The 19,183-nt window shown below is 46.5% G+C and overlaps 1 protein-coding gene across 5 annotated transcripts in view; it reads right to left on the bottom strand.

Annotated features, from left to right (window-relative positions):
* The window catches only part of SIL1 (SIL1 nucleotide exchange factor), a 214,269-nt gene that overhangs the window by 150,150 nt on the left and 44,936 nt on the right, over positions 1 to 19,183 (bottom strand). For 4 of the 5 annotated variants that reach the window (XM_025852270.2, XM_073887800.1, XM_073887798.1 and 1 more), the window contains 2 exons: positions 15,216 to 15,330; positions 8,809 to 8,944 (listed from right to left, as the gene is read on the bottom strand). In XM_025852270.2, the coding sequence (XP_025708055.1) occupies positions 8,809 to 8,944; positions 15,216 to 15,290 (211 nt within the window). In that variant the 5' untranslated portion in view covers positions 15,291 to 15,330. Of the gene's footprint in view, positions 1 to 8,808; positions 8,945 to 15,215; positions 15,331 to 17,951; positions 18,077 to 19,183 lie in introns of those variants that run through there. The other variant, XM_073887799.1, reaches the window with a different exon arrangement.

Raw genomic sequence — 19,183 nt, 5'->3', positions numbered from 1 at the left:
GTTCAGAAAGGACAAGATTGGAGCAATTTCAGAGGAGCTTCTGGTAAAGCTCTCCAGCTTGCCCCATAGGCCACACAAAGGTCTCCTTACTAATCCCAAGGACATTCCAACAGTCCCCTTAATGATGTGTCTGCCCATTAGGTCTCATACTCCAGCTATCCCAGTCTGGGGCTCAGATTGCTCTAGAAAGTCACCAAATCCAATGATCCTGGGCCCCAACAAAGTCAGGCTAGGCTGTCAAACGCCAAAGGGCCTTTTTTTTTTTTTTAAGTAGGCACCGTGCCCAGCGTGGAGCCCAACTGGGCCCTTCTTGACACGACACCACTTAGTTCTGACCACTTGATTGACTCCACATCTTCCTCACAGAGGTTCTTCTCATCTCTCCATTCCTCAAGCAACCAATCAGGTCCTTCTCTTGCATCATCCAAGGTAGAAGCCCCACCCTCAGCCTGGCTCAGGAAACTTGAAGCCATCTAAGTGAAGTTTCCTCAGTTTCCCGCTACATCCTTCCCATTGATCCTTGTTGTCTCCTAGCTTCTGCTTCTCATTTCCAAGGCTCATCATATTCCCACCAGGCCAACACTTTCTATCTGCCACCTACACAATTTTATCTCATTAATGGTCTCCTCTCTGGGATTTCAAATCTGTCAACACTGATTCCTTTCTCTTCTGCCTTCAAACATACAAAAAAGCTCTCTCTGCTCAGCTTCAGTGACCCTGCCTCTGGGAGGTCTTCCCTTCAGGGCCCCTCCTCTGTGTTCTTACCTAACTATATTCCTGTCTGGGGGGTCCTCCTACACCATAAGCCCAGGCAAGCTTTTGATGCCCACCATATTATCTCTACCATCAAGCACTACATCTGGAACATCACTGGAACATACAACAAACGTAACGTAAAATAGACAAGTTTTTTGAGGTCACTACCTCCGAAATTACTGTTTTAGTTCTCTTCTTCCACTTATTCTTAAACACCTCAAACCTAGGAGTTTCCATCGTCTTTCTTCATTTCCTCATCTCCCATTCACAGCACAGTCCCTGACTGGACTCAACTACACACTCGTGGTTTACACTTACTTACATTTTTAGTTCTACTGCCTTGTTAGCCCTCCTCCTCATCTCTCCTCTCGCCCTCTCTCCCACCGCCCCCTGTCTCGGACAGAGGGGACTCTGCCCACCACCATCTTCCCATTATTCCCTAGCCATCTCTGCCTCTCCAGCCAGGGAGATGCACTCTCACTCTGAGGTCTCTGTTTATGTCATCCCCTTCCCATCCACTCATGCTTCCTACCTGTCCTCTTCTCTACCCAGTCAAATATTACCTCCTATTAAGTTACCAATCAATTCCTACCTCTAGTGCTGTGACAAAACCAAGAATGGAGCAGGTTCTGGAAAAGGGCCTCTCATTCCAGCTCCAAGGCAGCCCCTTGAGAGCTATTTCCAGCCCTGGTGAGTCCCAACCTTGGAGACGGCCTGGACAGTCTTAGCCAGCAGAGTGAGGCCAATATTAGAGAAAAAAGGGAAGTCAGAGCTACACAGATTATCTGAGCTAAAGCCAAGCCCTGGACATGAGGGCTGGGACTGGTTTTGGCAGCTAGTTTTCCATAATCCCTACTCCAGTTTAAGTTTTTCATTTCAGCCAGTTTGGGTACCCTGACCTTTGAGAGCTGAGGCTATGCCATTCTGCTAAGTAGTCTTTATTAAACCTCAGAGAGAACAGGTGGATGGAGGAAGCAGAGAAAGGGAAGGGTAAGGGCCTAGGGTAAGCATTAAGCATACAAATGCTTGTTAGAAAGAGGACAGCCAACAGCTGCTCTCCATCACCACCCAAGTCCACAGATTGCAAACTGGACCCTGGCCTACCCCATCCAGGTAACGAAGGCCAAAACCCAAGCAGAGATGCTCTGGCCAGTGCAGAGCTCAGCCAGCTAGTCTCAAAGTGGCCTCAGCCTAGGCAGTGACTGCCATGGAGTTCACAGGCTTTTCTGCCCTGGCCTCCACCTGTTCCCCCAGGAGGTGTGGGATTTGGCTGCTAAGGAGCAGTGGTCAGCTATCTTGGGAGAACGCCACAAATGGGAAATGAGGGCTCACTGAAATGAAGAGATCTAAACCGTACTCATGGAACCTTCTGGGGCCTTCATGTATTCCAGCCCACCTTCCTTTTCACCCCCAGGACAAGGTAATTTGAAGCCCCAGAAAATGCTCTTCCGGGCCTCAAAAGGCCTGGCATCCTGCTATGCCCCAAGCAGTTCTCCTGACAAATTCTTATTACCGAGATACAAAAGAGACGCTCAGAGCAGAGAATGCGTAACAAAGGCTTCGTAGGTGGTTGTACTGATGGAGATGGGCCAGAAGTATTGGTAGGAAAGAACAAATAAAGCTCTCAGGGAATCCCCAGAAGACTTGAAAGGCTTTGAAATGGAGGGGGGTGGGGGGAAGGCACCATGCAGAAAGAAGTAGCACCAAAGATAAGCCCTGTTGAACACTTCATCCTTTAAAGTTGCTGGAGATAGCAACTTGTGTTCAAGAAAGGAGACAGACTATCCTAACACCACACAAAAACCACCCTGTTTCCTCTATCTGGCCCCTGTTACACCTTTCCAGTACTGCACTCGAGCCAGGGAAAGATCAGCAGAGGCCTACTGCTACATCTCCCTCAGGCCATTACCTTCTAGTGGCAGCCAACAAGTCCCACTGCACCACTCGGATAAGACACAGGAGCTTAGGTATAAACTGCCCTTAACCGATACTCCCATAGTCACCCACTGCTCATGGGCACGTGCACATACGCACACGCTCGAGCACCTGCACGGGAAGGACGGGACAGAAGCAGGTCATACACTTGCGGACCATCCTGGAAATGAGATGACCCATAAGGAAGATCCCTCCACACCAGGGGAGAAAGGGAGGGTCACCTGCCTCCCAGCCACAGAGCTGGGGAGGTGGCAGAAAGCACTGGGAGCTTTGCCCTAGTCCCACCTCAATTCATTCTGTGGGGTATTAAAAAAAAAAAAAAAAAAATCTGGTCTTTATCCTTAGTTCCTGGCACAGAGCTCCTAAAACCTTTGGAATTTACTGAGTGACAGGAGTATTTTTTGTTATTCCAGAGTTTATGCTGATGAGATGACTCTTGAGGGGTGGAGGACAGGGAGAAGGCAGCTTTAGATAACTTCAGGATGGGGGCAGGTCACCAGAAAGAGCAAGCCATGATTATACAGTTGGAAATTTTAGCCCCAGCTGCTGACCTCTAGGGAGAGGAGAGAGGGCTGGAGATTGATTATGTCATTGGACATTGGTGATTGAACATGTGTATGAAATGCAACCTCCATAAAAGCCCCCGAAACACGGTTTCAGAGAGCTTCCAACCTGGTGAACATGCAGAAGTTCTGGGAGAGTGGTGTACCCAGAGATGGCAGGGAAGCTCTGTACCCCTCCCCCAATACCATACCTTGCCCTATGTATCTCTCCCATTTGGCTGTTCCTGAGTTGTATCTTTTACAATAAGCCAACAAACCAGAGTGTGTTCCTGAGTTCCCTGAACTAGGAGGTGTTCTAGCAAATTATCAAACCTGAAGAGGGGATTGCAGGAATTTCCAATTTATAGCTGGTCAGTCATAAATACAGGGTGATCTGGGACTTGGAACTAGCATCTTAAGTAGATGCAGTGTCACTGAGACCTTTAACTTATGGGATCGGACACTACCTCTAGGAATATGGTGTCAGAATTGAACTGCTGGATACACAGGTGGTATCTGAGGACTAAAGAATCATACAGCCCCTTCCAAGTTGCAAGGGGCCAAAGGCCTCCCAGAGACAATCCCACAGAGTCACCCAGACCAGAGTCAGGCGCTCCTTCAGACAGATGTCCAGGGCCTGCAGGAAATCAGACTCCTCTCTTAAATACTTGAAACAGAGTAGTTGGTCTACTATAAATGAGGTTTTTAAAATTCAATTCCCTCCTATTGCTCGTGCAGATCTGAAATGATCTGACCAGATGGCTGGTGCTCTATAATTCTTGGATTGCTCTCATCAGTTGTTGATGATTTGGATTTTTTTTCTTTCCCTTTTCTTTTTCTTTTTTTTTTTTTTTTAACCCCCTCACACGAATGTGTTCCTGCACAGGCTTCCTGCCTGCTCCCATTAAGTGGGCTCTTTGTGCTGATGCCAATATTTCTGAGGTTCTAACAGCCTCCTCTTCGAAGTCAGCTCAGGTCAATAGGGAGCCCCAGGTTTGAGCTTCCCTGAGCCCACATGGGGCCAACAAGCAGCACTGGCTGACGGGCAGGACAACAGGGCTCTTTGCTCAGGCTGCTTTATCAACCTCCACTGCTCTTTCAGGTCCCCAAGGAAGGCAAGAGAGGCGTATTTTTTTTAAATGATAACTATAGCCACTAACTATTTCCTAGATGCCAAGTCCTGTGTGAAACATTTTATATATGTTAATCTTGTTTTAGTCTCACATCATCTCTGGGAAGCAGATTATTTTCAGATGAGGAAACTAAGGTTCAAAGATTCTCATCAACCTGGCCAAGAACATACAGCTCAAAAAAGAGAATTTTCATGGGGTTGGAAGTTCACCTTCATAAAATTTGACTCACTGTTCCACAGAGATCTCAACAATACGGAGAGAAGGCCCTAGCGTCCCCACACCCTCCTTTGTGCCCTCAGTGAGCACAGGACACTTCCACCAGAACATCCAAAACACTCTAGTGCCTTTTTCTGTCTCTGTATCCTCTGTGAGACTATAAGCTACTGGAAGGTAGGAGTCATGTCTCATTTGCTACTCAAAAAGAGAGCATGGTACAGTGGTGAGGAGCTCAGGCTGGGGGCCAAAGCTTGTTTTGAATTCTGACTCTACCACTTATTGGTCATTTGACTAAGTCACTTCTAAGACTCAGTTCTGTCTATAAAAATGAAGGTAGTTATAGCACCGGCACAATCAACACTCAGCAACTGTGACATATCACCTGTATCTCCGGCTACGAGTATAGTGCCTGGCACAAGCAGAATCTCAGAAATGCCCAGGGAGCAGAGACTCCACCACATTTGGCTGTGACTGGCTTCCTGTAGTAACAAGTACACAGGCACAAAGTCCTGGGTCTCAGGGGTCCTCCAACCCAGAACAAATTTCTGAACTGCTTGCCCAGAACCCATAGGACCTTGCCAGCAAACAGCTTTCCTCTGCTTGCTTGAGAACAGCTGATGCTGAATCCACACTCAAATGGTTGCTGTGCCTCCGTAAGGTGAGACAGATCCCAAAATAAACCAGAAGACAGAGAGAGACAGGAAAATCACTTCCAGGAACAAGCGGCTCACGGTGGGGATGCTGACAGTAATAACAGAGGCAGGCAGACTTCAGCAGAGTGAGCTACAGCTGCTCCAGGGCTGAAAGGCTGGGGCCCAATTCCCACCTGGCCTGGCGGGAAGGCCCATAAAGTCATGCATAGGTCCCCTGGTGTTCCAGGCCACAGCAGGCAGCCTGGAAAACTACCTTCCTATGAGCCCAGACCATGTAGCCCAGGATGCCCTCCTTGGAGGTCTGAGGACAAGAGAGCTGAGGTCCTCCCTTCAGAGACCTGAGGGGACAAAAGTTACCAAACTGGGGATAATACCTGTCAACAAAAACTAGCCATTTTCTTAAAAGTCCCCAAAAGATACTCCATCATCTTCCTTGTGCCAGGTCCCTGACTTCCAGGCAGAAAAAGCTGTGCTAACCCCTTCTGCTCCCTCATCAAAATTCTCTGCAGAGGGAGAGAGGGAGGGCACTTGAGGACCACAGAAGTCTCTCTCATTCACCATAAGTCCCCTTCACCATCGAAGACCAGAGAGGACAGGAAGCCTACACACTCATGCACACTTACTGGCATCCAATTCCACAAATTTAAGGAGTAGCACAAATGGAGAATTTACCATTTAAAATCAGAACTGAGCATACTGACTAGTACCTTGATGTCAAAAATCCTCACAACAGAGAGGACAGGACATTTCCCCCATATCACCAATGGGGAAACTGAAGAGGAGAAGGATTCAGTGACTCGCCCAAGATCCCCTAGATAGCAAAGCTAGGATTTTGAACCCAGGACTGGCTGAGTCTAAAGTCTGTCCTCTTGGTATTATGCTAAGCGAAATAGGTCAATCAGAGAAAGACAATTATCATATGATCTCACTCATATGTGGAATTTGAGAAACAAAACAGAGGAAAACAGAGGAAGGGAGGGAAAAAGAAAATAAGATGAAATCAGAGAGGGAGACAACCATGAGAGACTCTTAATCATAGGAAATAAACAGAGCTGCTGGAAGGGAAGGGGGTGGGGGGATGGGGTAACTGGGTGATGGGCATTAAGGAGGGCACATGATGTGAGGAGCATTGAACTCTACATCTGAAACTACTAATACACTATATGTTAATTAAATGAATATAAATAAAATAAATAAATATAAATAAATAAATAAAGTCTGTCCTCTTAACTGCTAAATTATATTACCTCCCCAATCATGTACCCATCAAACAAGTTCCTACAACTGGTTACATTCCTTTTAACATTCCTTCAAGTAGCTGTGTTGGAAGCTCCCAGGCAGCACTCAGAATGTGGGGGATTAAATATTATACTCTAATTGAAGGCAAGTGCCAGCTATCCACACAGACCACCGAGAGGTCAATTTGCTGCCAACAGACACACCTACAAAATCTTCTTAATATAACAAACAGAACACCTCAGTCCTGTACCGGGCCCAACAAAGTCTTCTCTGCCTCCACTGGTCTGACTCCACAGCAGCACACTCTGAATCACCCCACATCACACACTCAGGCCAGAATAAGCTTCTCACCTAACCTTCCCTCACCCATCCCACTTTGAGGGTGAATATAGGCAAAAACACTCTTGGGATGGGGCAGGCACGACTAGAACCAGAACTGCTTTGCCCCCTGAGCTGTGGGGCCTGAGTGTCTGTGCTCAATCACAACACACCACTTTTGGGGCAGTTTCAAGGTAATTTGGTGCAGATTTTATAAGAGGCTCTTGAGAAACTAGAAGGTAGAGGGTGATGTCAATGGGGTATCAAGTTAATGTGAAAATCAGTGTTCCACTCTAATTCTCCAGAAGGCACTCAGAGCCCTCAGCTTGCCCTTCTCACAAATGCTCTGGCTCTCCCTCCCCAAGGTTAGAGAAAGGGGCTCTTTTGTTTAAAATTAACACAGCAGCCCAACTGCCAGGTCAGAACTTTCAGGCTTGTTCTACAATGTGGACCAGGGCCTTGAAGGGTGCCGCAGGAAAAGAGATGCTAGGATTAGGGGTCACGGGATATTGACCTCATCTGCTCTAAGCACTTGCCTTTACAAGTGGTATAAGCACTTTTAACCCCATCAAACCAGTGGAAACAGCCCACATATTCCATGCCCCATTCTGGTGAGCCCTCTTGTTTCAGTCCTCAAGGCTCAGGGAGCTCAGTTCTCAGAGAAGCTGTGGGAGGACAGCCAAAGGTCAGATCTGCTGAACCCCATACCGCTGTTCTTTTTTTCTTTTTTTTTTTTTTTAAAGATTTTTATTTATTTGACAGAGAGTGACACAGCAAGAGAGGGAACACAAGCAGGGGGAGTGGCAGAGGGAGAAGCAGGCTCCTCAACGAGCAGGGAGCCCGATGCGGGACTCGATCCCAGGACCCTGGGATCATGACCTGAGCCGAAGGCAGACGCTTAACGACTGAGCCACCCAGGCGCCCCCATACCTCTGTTCTTAAAACCTCCCTCTACCCCATGCCTTGGGCTCCTACTTCACTTGCTTGGTGCTTCATCACTCTTCAGTGGCACCAACGACCTGTATGCAAGCCCAGCAGGAGTGCTAGTGCTACCAGAAAGTTGGCTGGCACGGTGAAGGCTGCCCCTGCCAGCTCAGCAGCAATGGGGGCAGTGAGGACATGGTGATGAATACTGGCTCGGGGCTGATGAAACCACGGTGGCAGCTGCGACGGCTGGCCTCCACCTTGCCACAGTGCAGACTGCAAACAGCCCACCCTTGAGAACAGACCCAAGGGTTCCCATAGTGGGGCTACAGTCAACAAGGCTGGGACTAGAAGGACAAAGGTGAGGAAGGTGGGTCTAGGCTCTGTGGTCAGTGACCTAGGATACATCAGCTGAATGACACAAGTCAACGAGCCTCAGTATTTTCATAGGAAAATGAAGACAATCACAGTTCCTACAGTTGTGAAGACTGAACAAGATTATGCACATGAAGCACCTAACACAGTACCTGAATATGGTAAACTCTCCACAAATGCTGGTTACTTTGTAAGCCATGGGCCCCGGTTCATGAAAGGGCTCGAAAGTTGCTCTTTCTGAGGATGCCCCATTTAGAAACCAGGCCAGGACCAGCCCCTGTCTCTTGGCACAGGTTCCTTCAGCAACAGAACACTCCTGCCCCACACCGGTGCTCAGTACTCTCCCGTGAACAGTATTTCAGCAGCACTGAGCCGAGCAGCAGAGCCTAAAATAGCATTTGCAGAGTGAGGCACATGTCACTGCCTCTTCTGTGTTTCAGAAGCACAAGGAAAGAAAGTTTTCAATCACTTGCTCGGAAAGCTCGACCACCCACCACCTGCCTTCCTTTCAGGGCACTCACATGCCACAATCTCTGTTCTGCTGGAAAATGAAGGTCCCTCAGCCCGGCAGCAGCAGTCATCACTCAGAAGGACCGCACTGTTCCCCTCCAGTGGGCCACAGAGTGACTGCTCTTTCAAAGCAGCCCTGTGGGGACGAAGGACATACATACTTAGAATTCAGAGTATGTTTCACGGGGAGAGGTCTGGGCTGGGTACCTGGCCGAAGGGCCTGCCACTCATGGGTCGGGTGAAACACCTCCAGGACCTCGGGGTCCAGCTCCTCTTCTGCTGTGGTTTCCCTTCTCTCCGCTTCTTTGGTGCTGCTCTTCTCTGGGCTGGTGAGCGCAAACTCCTTCAGAGAGAGGAAAATGCAGGGCATGACCCACCATAGCTAGGCACCAGGCAAACAAAGAACATGGCCTGGGTGGTATACCCTTGTCCCCTCCCCAGCCTTGTTTGGACCCTTCACAAGGTTAGCTTCAGAACCAGTATAAGTGAGGTGATACGGTTAAATGAACACACAGCATGTGTTATGCGTATAGGAGTAAGGAAAAACTTTTGTATATGAGTGAGGAAAAACTCCACAAAGTTCATTACTATCTTTTTTTTTAATTTAATTTAATTTCTTTGACAGAAAGAGCGACAAACCACGAGCACGGAGGAGAGGGAGAAACAGGCTCCCTGCTGAGCAGGAAACCCGACATGGGGCTTGATCCCAGGACCCTGGGATCATGACCTGAGCCGAAGGCAGACTCTCAACCAACTGAGCCACCCAGGTGCCCCAGTTCATTACTATGTCAAGGGGGTTAAGGGAACAACCTGAGGAGAGGGGCTGGCAGAAGGAGACAATAAGAGCCTTTTGCTTTTTTTTTACTTGCCATGTTACTAAACTGTGTGATGTCTGGAACTCTCACCTAGTTGCTCTTACAAATAAAAAAAGATGTATTTAAAAGAAAAAAATATATATATGAATGGGAGAACAGGTCTTCAAATGGCCACCCCAGACATACAAAAGCTGCCAGCTGAGGCCTGACTGATTCCTATGCAGCCCAGCAGGGCACAACAAGGGCCTGGCAATTCTCCAGGGTGCCTATAGGGCACGAATGACCTTCTGGGACATTACAATCCACGGTGAAAGGGCTGCAAGTGGGAAGCTGGGAGTCCAGCTGGGCTGAGGGGGGAAGAAGCCAAAGCTGAAAACCAACTCCTAAAACCTGTTTCCTTCCACCCCCTGGAGAGCATGGAGGATTAATGAGATGGTGTCTGTGGAGCACTCCGAGCTCAGGAGACAGAGATGCAAGATAAATACAAAGTATTATTCATTTTGCTCCTTCCCGGAGCTCCCATTCTTCCTGTCCCATTTTTAAACCTTTCTTGCATAAAAGCAGTAGGGCCTCAGGAAACTGTAAACAGAGGGTTCCAGAGCTCTGGGATAGCAAGGAGGAACCCCCACTAGCACACTGGGAGTTTATTTCAGCCTTCAACCCCCCAGAGTCGTCCTCTAATAACAGAGAGCATATTTTGTGAATTCCTATGAACCCAAACCCGAGCTAAGACCTTTACACACATCTCATTTTGGTTTCCCGACAATCCTAACCTTGCATGGGAGGTAGCAATGCATCTCTTCCAAGCAGCACCCCAGCTCCAGATAGGTATCCCCAGCTACCCAGTACCTAAGGGTCTGACCTTTAAGTAACTGTCAGAGGAAAGGGCAAGGTGTTTAGTTAATGATCATGACAGTGTAAAGCCCCTCCAAGGATTTTTACATTTTAACAAGAATTACAGGCATGAAATTCAGATGGCAGGATTTCAGATCTTGTTAAGGACCGGTAAGAAAGAGATCTTGGACAAGAGGAAGCCCTCAAATCATGTCACAAGTAATGAGAAGCAAAGACTACAGCACAGTGGTTAAGAACTCAAGCTCCACATCACATAACCAAAAGTGCAAATCCTAGTTTCTTGTGACTCCCGGAAAGTTACTTAATTTTCTAAGCCCGCTTTCACATTTGTGAAGTGGAAGTAACAGCAACATCTAGCTCATACATGAGATGAGGCACCACCTTGTAAAACACTAGCCCTGGGTACGTGGTAGGCACTACTCTTATTACCTGTAAAGACAACCATAGCTTCCAGGTTGGGTGAGTCTGTGCTAGGACATCCAATAGTGACTCTACACTATGACAGGACTCAGGCAGGTCAGGTTTGGGTTGTGATCACCTGAGCCGCCTGGCCCATCAAACCTCTTGTACCCCTTCAACATGGAGTTTGCACAGATCTGAGCTCAAAAGAAAACTAGGAGCAGAACAGCAGCCATGCTTGTGGGACTAAAAGAAAGACAGAATGGCAGGAGACATTGGCCAAAAGCTGTTATTTCCTAAGAGCAGGCTCTGTGTCAGTCTCTTTCACCAGCGTGCTCCCATGCCCAGCACAGGACTTAGTTTACTGTCATCCAAGAACAAAGGAAAGAAGGAACAAGCCTCTCCACAGGCAGGTACGTGTTCTGGATGCCTTGCACGGAGGCAAGCCCAAAGAAGCCATGCCCGCTAGAACCCAGGGAGTAGTCCCACATTCCAGAACAAAGACTACCTTGTCCACAAAATAACCCAAACCTGTGTAATCCAGGGCCCATCCATGCTGGTCAGCCTCTGCCATAAGCACCATACACTGGACCATAGGACTAGGGGAATGTTAATAAAATTTACCTCCAAAGCGTGTGGGTCAAAGGCCTCAAGGGGCCAAGGACGGCCGGGTGTCCAACAATGTGCTGTGAAAACTGGAGCCCTCCTGCCTTGACTAAGGAACACAGCTGCTACTCAGCTGGTCAATGAAAAAAAGAAAACAGAGAAACAGATTTTTACATCAACTTTTCTTATTTTAGAACACTAAGAGGGCCAAACTAAACATCTCTAAGCTTTAAACTGCAGCTCTTGTTTTAGTCTATTAGCCAGGTAACTCCTGGCAGGTGTGGCTGTAAGCAAGCAACCAACCAAATTTTCATCACCAAGAGAAGCAGAAAGAGGCAACAGGAATGGTGATGATGAAAACATGGCAGAAAGCCCTTCAAACTCTAAGCTAAGCCCGTGTTCATTCTCTTGACTAGAGACTGAGAAAGCCTCTTTTCCTAGATTTCATTTAAGGTCAATAGAGTAAATTCAAGAAGGAAACTGATAAACCCCTGAGCCACATGCCTCAAGCCCTAGAGGAGCTAATAATCCCGCCACTGCTCCAAATGTTTTTTGAGCTTCCGCTTGGTGTCACCTCTGAACCTGATTTTAAGCTACATACATACACACACGCACGCACACACATGATCTGCCATTATTTTACAGTACAAATCAGTCTTTAGTGCGGGTGATGGAAAACTGGTGCTCCTCTGATCAGCTCACCCTATTCACCAAATCTAACTCTGAGTGACTTTGGACTATTGCCCAAATCACATCTGACAAGCACTGAGGGTGTCAGTCAGTTCAAAAGGGCACTCCAGAAAAGGTTCTGAGAAAAAGCAGGTCACGGGGCATGAGGTTGTAATGGTAACAGCAGCTACCAACCGTAGCTCCAGGCTATAAAGTGCCTTCCATGCCTCACAACTCAGCCAAGTTTCATCTGTGAAGCACACACTTTCATTCCCATTTTACAGATGAGGAGAAGTACGGGGCCTGTGCAAAAAATCACACTGCTAAGAAAAGCAGAGCAGAGATTTAAGTCAGGCCTGCCTGGCTCCAAAGTCCATGCAGGAATTTGGACTCCCTTCAGTGTTTCTGTTCTTAGTCATGTGTCCTAATGGCTATGCCCTGCATGCTGAGGGAATGAAGGGGTAGGGGGGGCAGGGAGATCACCCTAGCATGTCTTCCAGCATATCCTCCACTCCCAGGGGAAAGGGAAGACTTTCATGGACCAAGTAAAAAAACCACAGTCCCAGAGAAAGGACAAGCAAGACTAGCCTCTCTGAGCTTGGCAGTGTGTCCTGTGTCCTTTACAGAGATAAAGACCAAGAGGTGACAGAAGCCAGCCATCCCTTGGTCAACTCTCAAGTAAACCCCACATCTCGTGCCCTCTCAGCTGGCTTCTCGGGGCTCCATTCCATGCTGAAACCTCAGCACTCTCTTTTCCCTGCCACCATCACTCCAAATACCAATTTCTTCTCAACTGACTGGCAAGACATTCCAGCTAAGGTGTTAGCTGACAACAGCTTACCATGTCTCACTTCCTTGCACTTGTATCTGAATAAGAGATTCTTAAAGACCAAAGCCTTCAAGATCCAGGAGAATGAATGAATCTCTAATGGTAAGTTAACTGATGCTGTGACAGAGACAAACTGCCAGGGCAACATTCTGGGACAGGATCCGTACCTGACAGAGCCCTACATTAAACCATAAAAGCAGCCACCCCCTTACTAAAAATAACAGCTGACATTTATTGACCATACTCTGCCAGTCCCAATGCTAGGTGCTCTATATATGTAATCACATTTCATCTACACTGAAATCTTAACAGAAAGGATCAACCCTATTTTCTGGATGAGGAAACAAAACTCAGAAATGGCCAAATTGCCAACGTAGGTGGCAAAAGGGAACTTACCAAGGGTCTGCACTCCTTCCACTGGTCCCACTACCTTCCACATCGCTCACTACCTTCCTGAAGTCCAGGATACCACACAACCACACCCCTTCAGCATCCACACTGCTTCTAAGCTGTGGCACCCCAGAGAGGTAGGACAACAGAATCCAGGAAAGGTGGCTGGCTCCACCTCATACCCTGATACACATACCCTTTCCTGGGTGGCCATTAACCTACACAAAAGCCCTTGGGGAGGACAATTCCAGGCCACCAGGATCTCTTGCCTGGACTCCAGGCTCTGAAGAAAGAATCATAACCGCCCCCATCTCCCCCACCACCCATTTTCACTGTTGTGAAGGTGGCTGGCTGCATAATTTGGATTTTAAATGCCAACAGGGCAGCAATTTTTATGGTATGAGAGAAAAGATGCTTCAACTCCTACTTGTGCTTAGCACATGATGAAAGATTATGACAAATGGATACAGCTTAGGAACAGACATAAGGATAAAAGTAGCTTCTGTTGATGAAAGTCAGTATTAACATTTTTCTGAGACTAGACTCAATAGAGCTAATATAAATGGGCCAGAATAATTATGGCTCTGAAAACTCATCTATTTGGTTGGACTATTATCCAAAAGGGACTTACTAACACACAGTCCTTAAGCAAATTCATCAGCACGTTTTTGTTAATTGTGCATCTGCTAAAGCTCATGATGGGGAGCACCAGATCCTGATGAGCTGCAGGTTGGGGCAGGGGGACGGGAAGTAGCCCTGATCCCTTGAGACAATTGTGTGCTTTTCTGGCCGAGGCTATGCCAAGGACAGACCCTAACTCATGCTGTGACCGGTCCCACCCTCAGGGGCCAATGGGATTTCATCCTCATTATCCTTGAGGAAAAGGCCAAAAAAAAAAAAAAAAAAAACCCCACAAAAAACAACAACAAAAAAAAACCAGCACCAGTAAGATCTTAGAGAACACTAAAAGCTCAAAAGAATTCGTGACTCCTAACTGCACTTTCTCTTCTGCTCCACGAAGTGGGGAGAAAGGCAGGGAGAAAACAAATGACTTTAGAGAGAAGGTGGAAGCTTGCCATGAGCCAGAGGTGAACCTCAGCTGAGCTGGATTGTTATTAAATTCATCACAATTGTCATTTGCACTTCAAGGCCCTCCTGCTCCAAAGCCTGCAGCACTTACCCAACATTTAGGAGCCCCTGGGGTTGGGGAAGGTGGCCAGGGGAGGGCGAAACTGTCAGAAAGCTGACAGTCAAGGCTTCTCTTGACTGTCAAGGGGGCATTGGGAGCTGGTCAAGGGCAGGCTGTAGCTAGGGCCAGCCAGGGAAACAGGGCCAGGAGCCTTGGCGTGCTGCAGCCAGGCCAAGCTCAGAGCCTTCTCGGTCATTCCACTCCTGGCTGTGGCAGTGACAGAAACCCTGAGCTGTTAGGTCTAGGTTAATGAAGAGAGGCCTGGAATGACCAGGGAGAAAAGGACAGAAGGAAAGAGAACAGAGAGAGAGACAGACGGAGAAAGCACAAGGAAGACAGGAGTAGAAGAAGCAGAATCTTACTTGGTGCTCACGACACAGGCAACCAGCTCTTGGGGAGAATCCTGACCTTCCCAATTCTGCCACAAACTAGCTGAATGATCCTGGCCAAGTTACTTAATGTCTCTGAGCCTCGAGATCCTTCTCAAAATAAGGATAATAACTGTAGTTGTCTACTTTGTAGGGTTGTTGAGGGGATTAAATGAGAATACACATAAAGCACTTAATAAACCACTTGGTACATGGTAAATTCATCATTATTGATATTATTATTGTATCATCATCATCATCATATTTTCTCCAAAGGGAAACTATACTATGAGCTTTAAACAGAGGCCAGAGGAGTAAGGTGTGGGGTTGGTGCGGGGCGGGGAGGTTGGAGAAGTACCCATATACCCTGATCCAGTGCTGCCCACATTCCTGTAAGAAAAATAAAAGCTCACCCTACTCCCACAGAAGCCTTGATGGCATGGAGGCTTTCTTGGACCTTACAGGGATTCTTCTATTTGTGCTAAGATATTTACCGGCTTCTGATGACTGAGGCAGAAGGTGAAGCAGGAAGCCATCAGCAGCCCAAGCAGCATTCCCAGAAGAGCCATCCTAGAAGGGGGCAGGTCCTGGAGAGCCACAGATACAGACCTGAGGAAAATAAAAAAGAAAACAGAAGGTCAACAGGAATCTGGTGCCTGATCCCCCAGCACTGTGATTCCCAAGATGTCACTTGTTCAATGGATAACAGACATTTTCCGCATAGAGGTATCAAAGGTCTTCTACCACAGGATAAGACCTAAAGGAAGCCGGGGCGCCTGGGTGGCTCAGTTGTGAAGCATCTGCCTTCGGCTCAGGTCATGATCCCAGGGTCCTGGGATCGAGCCCCACATTGGGCTCCCTGCTCCACAGGAAGCCTGCTTCTCCCTCTCCCACTCCCCCTGCTTGTGTTCCCTCTCTCACTGTGTCTCTCTCTGTCAAATAAATAAAATCTTAAAAAAAAAAAAAAAGATCTAAAGGAAGCCTCCATCTCCCATAAGTTCAGCCACTCATGGGCAGATATGCCTTGGTTGGTAGCATAGAGCCAAGGAGGACTCTTACATGAGATACAATGGCTGTGGTTCCTTCCTTCCTCATTATCAACTTGTCAGGTTGTACAGGGTGGTATTGGCTATGACAGTGAGAGAAAGAAACTAACCAATTTATTTGTGTGTGAACACACCTGAGCCCAACTCCTCATAAGCCTTCATAATCATTCACTTCTAAACCATGCTCACTGTTATACCTGAAGAAAGATGCCATCAGTATCCCAACAACCAGCAAAGCTCAATATTCCCAAGCCACAAAGCCTTACACATCGCTTTTCAAATGGCCAAACAATTTTGGGAGGCCAGGGGAGGGCCTGAAGCACAGGCCCTAGTACCTGTGAAAATTAAAAAAGGATAAAAGGATATCCCATGTTCATGGATTAGTGACTTAATATTGTTAAGACGACAATACTACCCAAGGCAATACGCAGATTCAATGCAATCTCTATCAAAATACCAATGCTGTTACAGAAGTGGAGAAACCCATCCTAAAATACATATGGAATTTCAAGGGACCCAGAGCAGCTAAAAAGATCTTGGAAAAAAAGAACAAAGTTAGAAGACTTGTATTTCCTGATTTCAAAACTTACTACAAAGCTACAGTTATCACAACAGTGTGGTACAGCCTTAAGGACAGACACAAGGACCAATGGAATAAAATTGAGGACCCAGAAATAATCATGTATGGTCAACTTATTTTCAACAAGGGTGTCAATACCACTCCATGGGGAAAAAACAGTCTCTTCATCATCAAAATAAACAAAATCTTTTAAAAATAAATAAATAAAAGACCTAAATTTAAGAGCTAAACTTTTAGAAAAAAAAAACATATAGAAAATCTTCGTAACCTTAGATTTGGCAGTAATTTCCTAAAAAGGACACCAAAACCACAGGTGATTTAAAAAAATAGGTAAATTGAGCTCCATAGATATTTTAGAACTTTTGTGCCTCAAAAGACATTATCAAGAGAGTGAAAAGACAACCAACAAAATGGGAGAAAATACTTGCAAATCACCTACCTGTTAAGGTTTAATAACCAGAATATATCAACAACTCCTACAATTCAACAACAAAAAAACAAGCAACCCAAATTAAAAACAGGCAAAGGACTTGAACGGACATTTCTCTAAAGAAGATAGACAAATGCCAATAGGGACATGAAAATATTCTCAACATCATTAATCATTAAGGAAATGCAAATCAAAGCCACACTGATTTACTACTTCACATCCACTATGATGGCTGTAATTTTTTTAAAAAAGGAAAATAACCTATATTAACAAGGATGCAGACAAACTAGAACCCTTATACATTGCCGGTGGGAATGTAAAATGCTGTGGAACAAAGTTTAGCAGTCCCTCAAAAAGCAAAACACAGAATTACCTTATGATCCAGTAATTCCACCCCTAGGTATTTATTCCACACAACAGACCTGAAAACAGTGACTCAAACAGATAGTTCCATGTGAATGTTCATAGCAGCATTATTCACAATAGCCAAAAGGTGGGAATAACCCCAATACCCATCAACAGAGTTTTTTAAATGTTGTATATACATACAATGGAATATTATTTAGTCATAAAAAGAATGAAATTCTGATACATGATTCAACATGAATCAACCTTGAAAACGTTATATGCCAAGTGAAATAAGCTAGACACAAAAGAAAAGATATTGCTATGAATCTACTTAAATGAATTCTCTTCAGCAGGCAAATTCAGAGAGACAGAAAGTAGATTACAGGTTACCAAGGGGAGTTACTACTTAATGGGTTTCTTAGTGAAACAATTTTGGTCAGTACACTAGAGCGGCAGTCAAGATAACTTAATCCAAATTGCTGAATCACTATATATACTATATACCTGAAACTAATATTACACTCTATGTTCACTAACTGGAATTTAAATAAAAACGTTAAAAAAAAAAGAGCGAGAAACACGTGTACTTTAAAAAAAATTGGCAAATGGTCTAGAAAGAAGGGCAAAAATAGAAACAAAATGAAACAAGCGAAACATTTTTAAGAAGCCTTAGAAAAAGTCAGGACATGTCAGCATTAGTCCAGACCCTTATAAAAGGCTTGTGCGTTGGTCACTCGGCCCTAATATACCTTACTAGGCAGTTTACTCAATAGAGGCTTAACTGTGTTCGTTATAGGGGAACATCTCTGAAGAGTATGGTATTTACCTTTTCTCTTTGCTCTTCCTGCCATACTCCACATTCCACCACAGGAAATTGGTCCTATAACAGGACTGCAGTGAGACCCAAAGCCCTGTCTGAACCCATTCTCAGAAGTTATTACCCCCTTGCCCAGCCCACACCTTCTCAGAGGCAGACGGAAACTTTCCCTAAGGACATCTGGAGCCATAAAGGAAAACAGCCCTGCTGGACCGGCACTGTGCTAAAAAAGCATAGCCAAATGGAAAAGCAAAGGCTTGGACACTAAAAATAGCTGCTACACTCACCCAGCAGCAAAAGCCTTTGCTTTCTGCCAGCTTCTCCCCTCTTTTTTCGTCGACAAAATGGAACGGCTGAGTGCCACATGAGCTTTCCCCAGCAGCTTGGCTCCCTGGGGCACCAACACACTGAAAGGCAGGGAGTGAGTTCACCGCACAGCATTAGTTCTAGACAGGTGCCTGACCGTGCCTGGCTGTGTTGGGGGTGAGTGAGCAGGCTGGGTGAGGATGAACAAGGAGCAGAAGCTTCCACATCAGGAGTGAACAGGTTGGGAAGGACCAGGGAGATGGGTCCCAAGAACATACAATGTTCCCTGGAGATTCCTATAATGCCCCATACCTTTCTTAATCCGCAGCCTTGCCCGTGGGAAAAAGGAGAGTCAAAAATGGGAGTGGGGTGCAGTATTGGGAAACATACCGTAAGAGAAAACAAAGCCTGTCCCCAAAGCAACAGGTTTCCCTTCCCTGCATGAAGAGTGTTCATGTGTCCACGGATGGACACACACACACAGTTAAACACTCCCTTCTCACGGCCAGGGAAAAGCACCGGAATTGATGCTGGGGAAAAAGATGAGGAGGAAGAGATAAATGAGAATGAATTAGTCAAGGGCAAAGAAGACAAATGAGCAGGAGGAGAAAATACAGAAGAGACTGAGGCAAAAGAGGTTGGGAGCAGCTGATCCACACACAGCAGCTTCCCCACCTCCCGGAGTGGGAAGCAGAGTGGGGGGTGCGAGAGAAATAGCAGCTCCCACAGGGCTCCCAGCCGCCTCCGTCTCCTGCACGCGCGCGCGCGCGCACACGCACACGCACACACACACACACACACCCTCAGAAGCATTTTATGCCAATACTAAGGATGAGCGATCGATTCGTAAATAGATCCTTCATCTCCCCCCAATAGTTCCACATGGACTGTACACCTGACCTATTTATTGCCTCCATATATTTCTCCATGAAACA

This window comes from Callorhinus ursinus, unplaced genomic scaffold (assembly GCF_003265705.2).
Source record: "Callorhinus ursinus isolate GAN/ISIS: 27379988/994484 unplaced genomic scaffold, GSC_fseal_2.0 scaffold83, whole genome shotgun sequence".
NCBI lineage: Eukaryota > Metazoa > Chordata > Mammalia > Carnivora > Otariidae > Callorhinus > Callorhinus ursinus.
The sequence above is the reverse complement of the archived record's forward strand: the minus strand, read 5'-3'. Positions and strand labels throughout refer to the sequence as shown.